At 47.3% G+C, this 12,087-nt stretch overlaps 1 protein-coding gene across 1 annotated transcript in view; it reads right to left on the bottom strand.

Annotated features, from left to right (window-relative positions):
- Positions 1 to 12,087, bottom strand: part of LOC119954896 (thyrotropin-releasing hormone-degrading ectoenzyme-like) — a 136,139-nt gene that overhangs the window by 97,395 nt on the left and 26,657 nt on the right. Inside the window, exon 2 of the mRNA XM_038780529.1 lies at positions 4,991 to 5,264. Within this exon, the coding sequence (XP_038636457.1) occupies positions 4,991 to 5,264 (274 nt within the window). The remainder of the gene's footprint in view (positions 1 to 4,990; positions 5,265 to 12,087) is intronic.

Here is a 12,087-nt window from a genome sequence, read left to right on the forward strand (position 1 = left end):
GCCGTGCCGGAGAATGCCCTCAGCCCGGGGCCGTGCCGGAGAATGCCCGCAGCCCGGGGCCGTGCCGGAGAATGCCCGCAGCCCGGGGCCGTGCCAGAGAATGCCCGCAGCCCGGGGCCGTGCCGGAGAATGCCCGCAGCCCGGGGCCGTGCCGGAGAATGCCCGCAGCCCGGGGCCGTGCCGGAGAATTCCCGCAGCCCGGGGCCGTGCCGGAGAATGCCCTCAGCCCGGGGCCGTGCCGGAGAATGCCCGCAGCCCGGGGCCGTGCCGGAGAATGCCCTCAGCCCGGGGCCGTGCCGGAGAATGCCCGCAGCCTGGGGCCGTGCCGGAGAATGCCCGCAGCCCGGGGCCGTGCCGGAGAATGCCCGCAGCCCGGGGCCGTGCCGGAGAATGCCCGCAGCCCGGGGCCGTGCCGGAGAATGCCCGCAGCCCGGGGCCGTGCCGGAGAATGCCCGCAGCCCGGGGCCGTGCCGGAGAATGCCCGCAGCCCGGGGCCGTGCCGGAGAATGCCCGCAGCCCGGGGCCGTGCCGGAGAATGCCCGCAGCCCGGGGCCGTGCCGGAGAATGCCCGCAGCCCGGGGCCGTGCCGGAGAATGCCCACAACCGGCGCGAATCGCGTCACGCCATCCCAACACGATTCTCCGGCATTGGCGCCGGCGTGGTGGGTGCTCCAGCTGCTGATCCCTCGGATCCTTCCACGTTGAGATCCCGCTGGCTGAGAGCAGATTAGAACGGCGCCGGCGGGACTCGGGTTTTCTGCTTCTGCCGCTCGGCCCATCCGGGCCGAGAATCGGCAGGGGGACTTTTAGAGCGGCCCCCAACCGGCGCCGCGCGATCAAGCTGATGCCAATGGCGGAGAATCACATCCCAGCGTCGGAGCAGCGTGGCACGATTCACGCCAGTCGTGGGGATTCTCCGGCCCAGCCCCGGGCTGAGAGAATCCTGCCCAAGGTTTTCTATTTTGCGAGAAACTAGGGAATAAACTCCAGACAGGAAAATAAGGCTATGTAAACGGTTATGCTAAACCATTAATAGAAAGGCCCTTCTCTCTTTTTCTCTCTCTCTCTCCTCAGTCTCCCCCCCCCCCCCCTCTCTCTCTCTCTCACACACACACACACACTCACTAGAGAGAATAAATTCGAATGGCAGTCCTCCAAGCTAACACCGTTGGCCACCCAGTTTGCTGCAGTCATGCTCCGTGCATGACATTCTCTCCAGAGGTCGAATTAAAGATTCCGTCTTTGCTCTTTTTTTTGCAAAAAAAAAATGGAAAAATAATATCTCGGTACGATAGAACCCAATAGGGATGAAACAGCCACCTCTTCTTCTCCTCTAACACAATTAAAAAATATTTCCCTTTACTAATTTTCTAACAGCGGGTGCACTGAATAGAAGCTGGTGGGCCTTTTCCTCTGCTAAGATGGGAGCCTGGAGAGGTACTAAACCCCTTGTACAACCTTGCCCATTGCCTGAGGTGTGGTGATCCTCAGGTTAAATCACCACCAGTTAGCTCTCCCTGTCAAAGGGGAAAACATCTGGTCATCTGGGACTATGACAGCTTTACCTTCCTGAAAGACAAAGGGAGCAAAATTAAGAGAAGAAAATCCCAAAATAATCTTTCCCATTCAGATCCCAGAGTGTTTCTATTTTTTTTTTAAATTCTTGCTTGTTTTATCGAAAACATATGCATGCATGATTGGTCCATATAATGGGACTCCATATTTTAATCAAACTTCCATCCAATTAGACTGTTAAAAGAGCATTTGATTTGTTTGACCTATCGTTGCTCTTGTGATTAAAAAGCATTAGATATTTTTCCTTTCATCTCTCTTTGGCCTGACCTGATGATAAGCAGTGGAAAACTGTTTGAAAATTATGGTTTGACTGTTTGTATTGATCCATTTTACGGAAGCTGCTCATTCCAGATCTTGAACTTGGAAATAAAATGTGAGCTATTTGATTGGGAGATTGTGAAGTGCTTCATCATTGCTGATTGGTCATTTTTTCTATTGTTTGATTTTTGCAAATGGTTTACAATTCAGCCATCCAATATTGATAGTTTATAAGTGTCTTTTTTCTGCCACTTTCTAGGTTTTGTCTTAAGTATACCAATACTGAGGTTGGAAAGTTTTGAACTATGATAACAATGTTGAGATATAGGACTGTCAGTGGAGGAGTTCCCAAAGGGGTCGGGAATCCAACGTCGGGTGAAAAATGGGATCGTCGCTTCCGATACTCCGGTCACCTGCTGATGGCGGCATTGAGGTTCGCACCTCTATTGATGGTCCGGGCACCATCGTCAAGCCTGTGTGATTCTCCGGTCCTCTGGGCCGGGATTCACATGGGCGAGAATTGGTGCAGGTATTTACAAACGTCACCCTAACGTGATGGACCTCACAGTGAGCCAAGAGGGTAACTTTAAGGGATGTGCCCCCAAAATTCCATCGGAGGGTCACCGTCACAACCCGCGATTCTATGAATGACAGCTATTTGACCACACCAAAGGCAGTTGAGTGCTATCTGCAGAGAAAAAGAGGAAGTAAGAGCACTTAACTGTCTTTGATGTGATCTAGGAGCTGACAAACAGAGCTAGATGTTTATTTATTTATTTATTTAAACTTAGAGTACCCAATTATTTTTTTTCAATTAAGGGGCAATATGGCGTGGAAAATCCATATAACCTGCACATCTTTGAGTGGTGGGGATGAAACCCATGCAGCCTTCAGCACCATAGGCAGGAGTGCTAACCACCGTGCCGCCCATAGCTAAATGTTTCTAAACATTGCAGTTAGTTACACAGCTGGTTACTTGCAAGCCACTCGAGAGATGAATTAAACAATGCAGACAGCTGGGCGTGTGTGGAAGCTGTCAATCACAGCCTAGTTATAGCAATTTCACAGAGGTATGAATGAATGGCTTGCAGATGAAAGATGAGAGTGGTTTGAACCCAGCTGACTGTCTTTCTCTTTCCAGGATGCGACAGGTGCTGTTTCTGTTGCCTGGGACAGCAAGTGTACAGCACATCTGAGTTTTAAAGCAATGGGTTTTCCTCACAACCTCTGTCTGAACTGCTATCCAGCATCCAAATAGGGGTCTCTGTAATGGGCAGCTCTCCGTAGGAGGTCTCTGTAATGAACGGGTCTCTGGTGGGTGTCTCCGTAACAGGCGCATCTCTGGTGGGTTTCTCTGTAATTGGGGGGGTGTTTGATGGGGTTTTCTGATGCAGGGTCAGTGGAGGGGGAGGGAGTTGGATCACACTTGTACTGTGGGAAGGAGCCAGACAAATCCCAGGGGGGGAGCAGAATTGGGTTGTTGGAGGGGAGGGGGGGCAGCCACTGGACCTCACTATCGGCAGCCTGCCCTAAATGGTGGCCCAATACAGGATTTGAGAGGGAATCCCTTGCAACCCCTGGCATGCATGAATTTCAGTGGCGTGCGATTGTGAATCACTTCTGGATTTGCGCTGCCAGCTCGAGAGAAATTCAGTCCCTCCAGCAGGAGCACATAGGGCTGGATTCTTCGATTTTGAGACTAAGTGCCCACTCTGGGATGGAAACAGTACCGTTCTACGACAGAAAATATGGTGCAACAGCAGCACCGATTCAGCTACTTTAAATGGGCTAGCACCATTGCCACGTGGAAAGCAATCAATTCCATGGAAACCGGTGCCGGATTCGCCGGGTCCGTGATTGGTACTTAAACGATCCATCCCCCATATACATACCATCCCAGTCAACAAGATGGCTGCAAGGAGAGCAGCGTCATGGTTCAGGGACACTGAGCTAGGCACTCTCCTGGGCGCCGTGGAGGAGAGAAGGATGATCCTGTGTCCTGGGAGGAAGGCCGCCAGGAGCCGCTGTTCGCCGGGTCCGTGCCGGGTAGGGGAGAACAGGGGGCCAGGAGAGGTTTCCGACGCCATCGTGAACCTCTCCAGGTTTCACGACGGCGTCGGGCCTTGCGGAGAATTCCGCCCAGTGAATGGCTGGAATTCTCCGGCTGTTCATGTTATATTACACTTTGTGGTAATATGTCGTTATTCTTTGCCTTGTGGTCCAGAATGGTCTGATGAGTTGATGATAAAGAAACCAGCAATCTTTAGATTAAAGCAAAACTAATTTATTGAATAACGATAAATTAAATAGAGTTTGCACACTCTACAGAGCTACAACTATTAATACAGTAATCTATAATCTAATATTAACTAATAATGTACTCGTGATACTTCTCTCTAATCTAAATTACTCCCTGAGCTGTGATCAATACTTCTCTCTCTCTGCTAACACTTAACCTCCCAAGATTCCTTGAGGTCTGATAGTTATACTGGGAACTGGTGGTGCCCTGTAGTGTTTGAATTACACTGAGATGTAATCATTAACCCTTCACTGGCGTACCTATATCCATATCATTACAGTTCATTGGCACCGGGATTCTCTGATCACAACGGCAGGGCACCCCCCTCCCCCACCACCACCCCCACCACCCCCACTCCCTGCAGCTTTCCTGGTGGCATAGGGTGGTTTCAATGGGGATTCCCATTGACAACGGCGGGAGCAGCAATTCCGCTGCCAGCGAACAGCGTGTCACCTCCCGCTGCCGAGAAACACATGGCTGGGAGGCCAGAGAACCCCAGCCAACATGTTCATGGTGGAAAATCAGATTTTTTTTCCAAGTAACTAGAATTAATAGCATCATTAATAGCAGTAAATTAAATCTAAAAGACAGTCACATAGAGAAAGGCATTGCAAGTGCATCAGCACCTGAAATAAAATAATGAAGTCAATGGTTTGAATGGAAACCATGGGTCAGAACTCAACCGACTGGTTTAAACCTTTTCTCCTTTCCCAATGCCGTCGGTTATTCTGGATACTTTTAGCATTTCTGTTTTTGTTACAGATATTCAGCAAGTTGTTTTATTGTTCTTTTATCTCTAAATACCATCACATTTTGCAGTGACACAAACTCCATTGTTAATTTGCAAAAGTGAACTTACAGTAATCCCACTCTCGGTGACTGTGTCCTTAAAGGTGAAGTTGCAGATTGCCCAGGCCAGATAGTAGGTGGACATGCGAGGCGTTTCCGCAAACAGCTTCGTCACCCATCCTTCCTCCTCACGAATTACGGCAACAACTGGCATGTTAGACAGTGCCAAGTAAGGCTCTTGGTGCTTGATAGTAATTTTGAATGTTGCTTTGTATACTGGTTCATCAAAACATGGGAAAGTCTTACGGGCATGTGTAGGAGAAAACTGTGTCACTGCAAGGTAGCTGGAAGAAAGAGGAAGAGGTTTATTAGGTACCTTCCTTTCGGATTTAAAAGCCCAATTAAGCTCTGAAAAAATTTAAAAAACAAATTGACAGACAGGGGTTTTCGTGCCCTTCCCACCAGTGGCATCCTCGGGTCCCATGAAAATCCCAACCCTCACGGGGTCTACATTCTAAAGACAAAGAGATCACAAACAAACTGATTTACATGGTCTGAAAAAAGATGCACTTAAAATGAAGTTAATTTAACACCCATTTGGAGTGTTAGGAGTCCCAATATACTGAAACACAAAACTTATCAAGATTAAATAAATAAACATAGGCCATTTCCATGAATTTCACCAATATTTGACTCTGGATCAAGTAAATTTGCAGCGCATTGAAATACTACCATATGCTTAGATTGTTCCATGGGCAGTCATGTTGTTTCGCTTTTATTTATTCAGTTATTTTCAGGTTACTGCATACATTATTGGTAGCATGCCACTCGGAGGCAGGCTAAATTGGCTATCCTCGAAAATGGGTCAGGCGGACATAATACACAATTAAACTGCACCCCTGAATTGAAATGTACGCTACAGGGCAGCTTTCTGCAGCCTCCTCAATTAATCCAGTCAGCACTGGCCACGTTGTCCGCTGGTTGGGCGCATTATCAGGGAACCAATATTGGGTGCGACTAGCAAACAATCCTTCAGCATCTGCCACATCATTCCCTGTAACATTTTGCAACTTGAAGCAACTATAGAAAGCACCAAACTTGTGTGGAATGATAACAACGGCTAGAAGAAATCAAGCGGCGACTAAAGTTTGATCCCTTTAAATAGCATTGTCCAATGACCTTCTTGCTGTTGAACATTTTGTCAGCAGTGCAAGGTTAAGAGAGGACATACACTGAAGAGTTAAGCTCCAAAATGGCATCTGTGGTGTAAAAAACAGCACTTTGATGTTAAGATCTGCCTACCCTGCATACTACTGGTGCACATCCACTGCGCACAGGTCAATGTCTGCACCATTTGACATCTGGTTCAACTCATTGCGTAAGTCTGCCAGATCACTGCAGCCACCATTTCGAAATACTAAGGGCATTCCTTGTCCCACAAAACCCGATGCTAACAATCCCAATTCCTCACCCAGACCCCTTTATGGCCTCCCTACAGCCTTGGGATTGAAATGGGAGTGTCTGTATCAATCACAAATTCTCAAGTCTATTGAGTTAAATTTAAAACTCAGTAAACCTTGTGTCATCTGGCATTCTACCAAACAAAATTCTTTCTGAAACAGAATTTATTCTGTTCTCCTAATCGAATTGTCACTTCACCAACTAGAAGCACTTACAAAGTTATCCGGAGCCTGTACCTGGACACTGTATTACATCATGCTTTAATTTATGTTTTAATGTTCTGCTGAAGATTAGAAGTAAAAAAGAATACCGTTCTTTACTTCCTGCGTACTTGCATATTTGTCCATCCTACAAGTGTTCATAAAATTATAGAATAGAATTCCTGCAGTGCAGAGGGAGGGCATTCGGCCCATCGAATCCACTGTCCCTTCGAAAGGTCACTCCACTTAAGCTCACACCTCCACCCTATCCCCGTGACCCAGTAACCCTACCTAACCTTTTGGACATTAAGGGGCAATTTATCACAGCCAATCTGCCTAACCTGCACGTCCTTTTGTCTGTGGGAGGAAACCCACGCAGACACGGGGAGGCCAGAATTGACCCCGGGTACCTGAAGCTGCGAGGCAACAGTGCCAAGCACTTTGTCACTTTGCCATGTATTTCATTGGTAACTCAGAACTTTCAGACATTTTTGATTAAACATAACCGTCCATTACCCACACCTGCCAGATAATCAAGATTTACTGGATATTCCTGTGTTTCATAGACATTACCCTAGACATTACCCTAGTAATTCCGACTTCCAAGTAATTGTTCATTTGTGAGTGTTCATTTTCGCTCTTCCGCTAGACACAGCAAAGATTACACAATCTGGGAATTTTAACTGCTCTTCTGACAGCCACTGCCCTCACACCTTGCATTACAGCCTCTAAATCTATCATCCACACTGCTTTAAGTATCTATGTTTTCAACAGAAAGCTAGCTTGCATGAGCAGACCATGCACCTGCCACTAAGTTGAGCATCCTGCACCAGGGGCTGGTTTAGCTCACCAGGCTAAATCGCTGGCTTTTAAAGCAGACCAAGCAGGCCAGCAGCACGATTCGATTCCTGTACCAGCCTCCCCGGACAGGTGGTGGAATGTGGCGACTAGGGGCTTTTCACAGTAACTTCATTGAAGCCTACTCGTGACAATAAGCCATTTTCATTTCATTATTGATTAGTAGAAAAACACCATCACACTCTTCTGTTTCTTCCATAAGGACAAAATTAAAAAGCTGTCACACCAATGTATGTATAGTATGCTAAAACTACATGGACAGATTTATTCACTAATTAAATAATACATGGAAACAGGGAATAAAACCAAGATATTTCAAATAGATGAGTCAGACTTAAACGGTACATAAAACTGTTCAAAGTCAAATAAAATGGTCTGAAATCTTTGATCCTTTTCAGAAGCTTCTGAATAAGTTTATCTGATGGAAGTTGTACGGGGTAATACGTAAATTGAAACCACTTTAGTACCCTCCCCATTCCAACCACTGCCCACCCGCATCCATTCATCTCTAATGGGCAGCACGGTAGCAGAGTGATTAGCACTGTTACTTCACAACACCAGGATCCCAGGTTCAATTCCCGGCTTGGATCACTGTCTGTGCGGTGTCTGCACGTTCTCCCCGTGTCTGCATGGGTTTCCTCCGCGTGCTCCAGTTTCCTCCCAGAAGTCCTGAAAGACGTGCTGTAAGGTAATTTGTACATTCTGAATTCTCTCTCTGTGTACCCGAACAGGCACCGGAATGTGGCGACTAGGGGCTTTTCATGGTAACTGCATGGCAGTGTTAATGTAAGCCTACTTGTGACAATAAAAGATTATTATTATTAATTAGGACTAACAGGAACTCCTTGAGACTGCTCCTGAATCATATACGGGTGTTCTTTCTCTCGGGTAAAGTAAAACCCTTTGACAATGAAAGAGTTTCCCAGTCATCTAAGACCAAAGTGCTTATTCCTTGCTCCTGCCTGGAACCTGCCTCATTAGTTAAAATGGGGATCAGAACAAAAGGCTACAGTGCATTCGCTCTAATAACTGTTAGTGGATTCCAATCCAAGGGATCACCTGATCTGCAATGTAATCTTTAAAATGACATATCTATCATTTTTTGATCTCTTGTGTCGATGCACACGAGTAATCCCAGGGTATGGAACCCAGTTGTGATGTTAAGCCGTTGGCTGCCTTAACTTATTCTGAGATATTCCCTGTCGGAAATCAGTCACAGCCTCTCTGTCTAAAGTAACAACTCGTCCTCTTGGAGTGTGATGGTCACCTGTCCATCAACCCGCCTCAGTTGAAGACAGAGGTGGGCGAGTTGGAGGTGGGTTGAGGTCGGCGATTGACTGGAACTCCACCCCTACCCTTTTCCATTTGTTAAAATTCTTCCCTCACTAGTCCTCTGTAAATAGCTAAACACCAGCTCCCCAGTTCCCCGGGGGAAGAGGCAATTGATGCAACATTGGTGCTGGTCAAAATGAAGTTTGTCTGCAATGTAATAATGCATTTCACAATTGAACATTGACATAATCAATTCTCAGAATAATAACTGCAGCTTCTTATAGCTCAGTGAGTCTGTGTAAATAACCCTCATTGCAAACAATGCCAATACACATGAATAAGTATATTTCACCTTCATCAAACTGAGAGTGGTAAAAACACAAAAAGTCTCTTCTCAGTTATCAGCTGAGTAAGGACATTTCAAGAGACCCTCACAAGGATCAAAGAATTTTAGAATCTTTCCTGTCCTTCCAATGAGAATCATAGAATTCCTACAGTGCAGAAAGAGGCCATTTGGCCCATCGAGTCTCCACCGATTCTCTGAAAGAGCACCCTACCTAGGCCCACTTCCCCACTATATCTCTGTGACCTAACATGTACATCCCTGGACACTAAGGGATTTATCATAGCCAATCCACCTAACCTGTACATCTTTGGACTGTGGGAGGGAACCGGTGCACCCGGAGGAAACCCACGCAGACACAAGGAGAATGTGCAAACTCCTCACAGTCATCCAGAGCTGTAATTGAACCTAGGCCCCTGATGCTTTGTGCGACAACAGTGCTAACCACTGTGCTGCCATGCCACCGCCCCAAGGTCACAATAGTAAAAATAGATAAAAAGGAACTGCCCCCGCCCCACCACAGAATCCTCCTCCCCAACCGAACCATGGTCATGGACCCCACCTCCCCCATGGACATAGAATACCTCTCACCCCTTAGATTGGCCCTTAGTGTTCAGGGATATGCAGGTTAGATTATGGGGATAGGGCGGGGTGGGCTGGGGAGTGGACCTGTGTACAATTCTATTTCCGAGATCTGAAGACACTCGATGGCCCGAATGGCCTCCATCTACACTGTAGGAATTCCATGATCTGGCAAGAGCCAAAGGTCCTGGTGTGATAATGTGGGTTCCACCTCCTTGATTTTTATTGAATAATTGTCAAAACATATGACGGTAAAAGCTGGCAATGCAACCATTGAGCTCCACCCCGCTTTTCGAGCCCGAGGTGACACTTAGCCAAAACAATTGGAAAATTCCACCCTGAAAGTGACATAAAAAAATCAACTTGACTAAATATTAGCCATCCTAAACAATCACTCAGTGAAAATTACCCCTTATTCTCTCTATACCAAAGCATGACAGGAAGAACTTTTGGGAGAATATAGATCATTTTCCTGTCAGACATTCTTTCCAAAGTGTTTTAACAAACGCTGAGCACTAAGGGCGCACCCTAACCAATGTAAAACAGTCATCTCCGGTGCTTGTAGAGCCAACAGCGACTCCGCTATCTATCTCACTCCGTTTTTTTATGCCCTGGTGGCGAATGCCCTACCACGGCCGCACGTAGCCACATTTCCTGCACTGAGGAGCTCCACTCATGAAGCCATTTTTAAATGATACCCCGATCTCATGACCCCCAGATGAAACTCCAAGGCCCCCCAATGTCCCAACATACCTTTGGGGCGGTCCTAGGTATCCCTGCACCCCAGCACTTATGGGCAAGGCAACCTCTGGCCTGATCCCCAGTGCGTACACAATGCCAGCATGGCAGTGCCATCTGGGCACCCTGGCAGTGCCAGGCTGACACCCAGGTGGCACTACCAGGTTGCCCAGGTGTTGCCGCCAGGTGCTAGGCTGGCAGTGACAAAGTGCCTGGGTGGCACCAGCAGTGCCAGGGTGCCACACTGCCCAAGGGCCGACCATCTGGGATCTCGGATCGCTTGGAAGACCCTCCCAAGTACTATTCCGTTTGGTCCCCATTTCTGGGGACCAGTACCGAACGGCGCCCGGCTGGGGTCTCCTCGACAAGGCTAGTAGATGCCTCCCGCTTCCATGGAAGCGGGCATCCAATTTGCACAGTTAAGGCCCTAGTCGGAGTAATTGTGCGGCCTCTCAGCTGCATAGGGAGACCTCCAGCTGAATGGAGTCAGACTTAATGAGGCAGGCCAAGGAGAATCAGAACCAAAGACTCCGTGCCCCAAAGAGGGGGGGTTGCAATAATGAAAGGCTGCAATTACAGCCAAGACCAAGCCAGCAGAGGCTTTGCTCCTCCACCCAAGTCACCAATATCCTAGATTTGTAAGTATTAATGTGCAGACCAGCAAGGGCACCTCCATTTTCAAGTATCCTGGCATTCAGCTGTGCCCACCTCTCCTCGTGTGGGGGCTGCCGTGTTCTCTGAGGAAGCTAGTGGCACTGAAAGGCTGCCTACTGTCCCTATTAAGATGGCGAGCATGAAGGCCGTGTTCTCTGAGGAAGCTAGTGGGACTGAAAGGCTGCCTACTGTCCCTATTAAGATGGCGAGCATGAAGGCCAATGTCTCCCAGAAAATTGAGACGTTGACAGCAACTGTACGCTCGGGACTCCCACTGGGGTCACTGGGCTCCCAAAGCCTGCGGGCAGATTCTACCCAAAGAGACAGAACAAAACTGGGAAGCAAACAGACAACGAGACATTGGCTGGAATGAATACAAGGAGAACCAAATGTTTGATTTCCAAGTCAGGAACAGAAAATGTTTACGACGCTAATTGGGCATCTAACCTGCTGAGTCTATCTGTGATTAATCAGCAAAACAACGCTGGGAATTTTGACAAAGATTGAAAAAGCAATAACGCATTACCAATGTTGTATTTTCTGAGTGACTAAGGAGTACAAACTGTGGAGAAGGGAAGGGATTTGGGTGTCTAAGTACACAAATCATTAAAAGCTAGTGCACTGGTACAAAACTTAATTAAAATGGCTAATGGAATATCAGGCTTTATCCAGAAGGGTTTGGAATACAATGGAGAGGAAGTTTGGCTTCAGTTGTACAGAACCTTGGTGAGATCCATCCGGAGCACTGTGTTCAGTTCTTGGCACCACATCTCAGCGTTGGGGAGATCGCATTATTTAAAGCTTGGGCCACTTAACAAAAAGCATGCAAATACTTAACATGAACAAACTCAGTTCTGCTGTGAACACATTGCCAATCGATCAGGTCAAAGATCATAATTCAAAACTTTTACAAAACGGTTACTTTCTTTAATCTATTTCATTTTGTTGGCCATGTCGTCTAAACATTAAGGCAGTTGCATGGGAAAGATTGATGGCCTTAATATAGTTCTTGCAAGGTTATGAAATTATTCACAGCTAATTTGGCCAGTATATATCGTA

This window comes from Scyliorhinus canicula, chromosome 20, assembly GCF_902713615.1.
Source record: "Scyliorhinus canicula chromosome 20, sScyCan1.1, whole genome shotgun sequence".
Classification (NCBI taxonomy): Eukaryota; Metazoa; Chordata; class Chondrichthyes; order Carcharhiniformes; family Scyliorhinidae; genus Scyliorhinus; species Scyliorhinus canicula.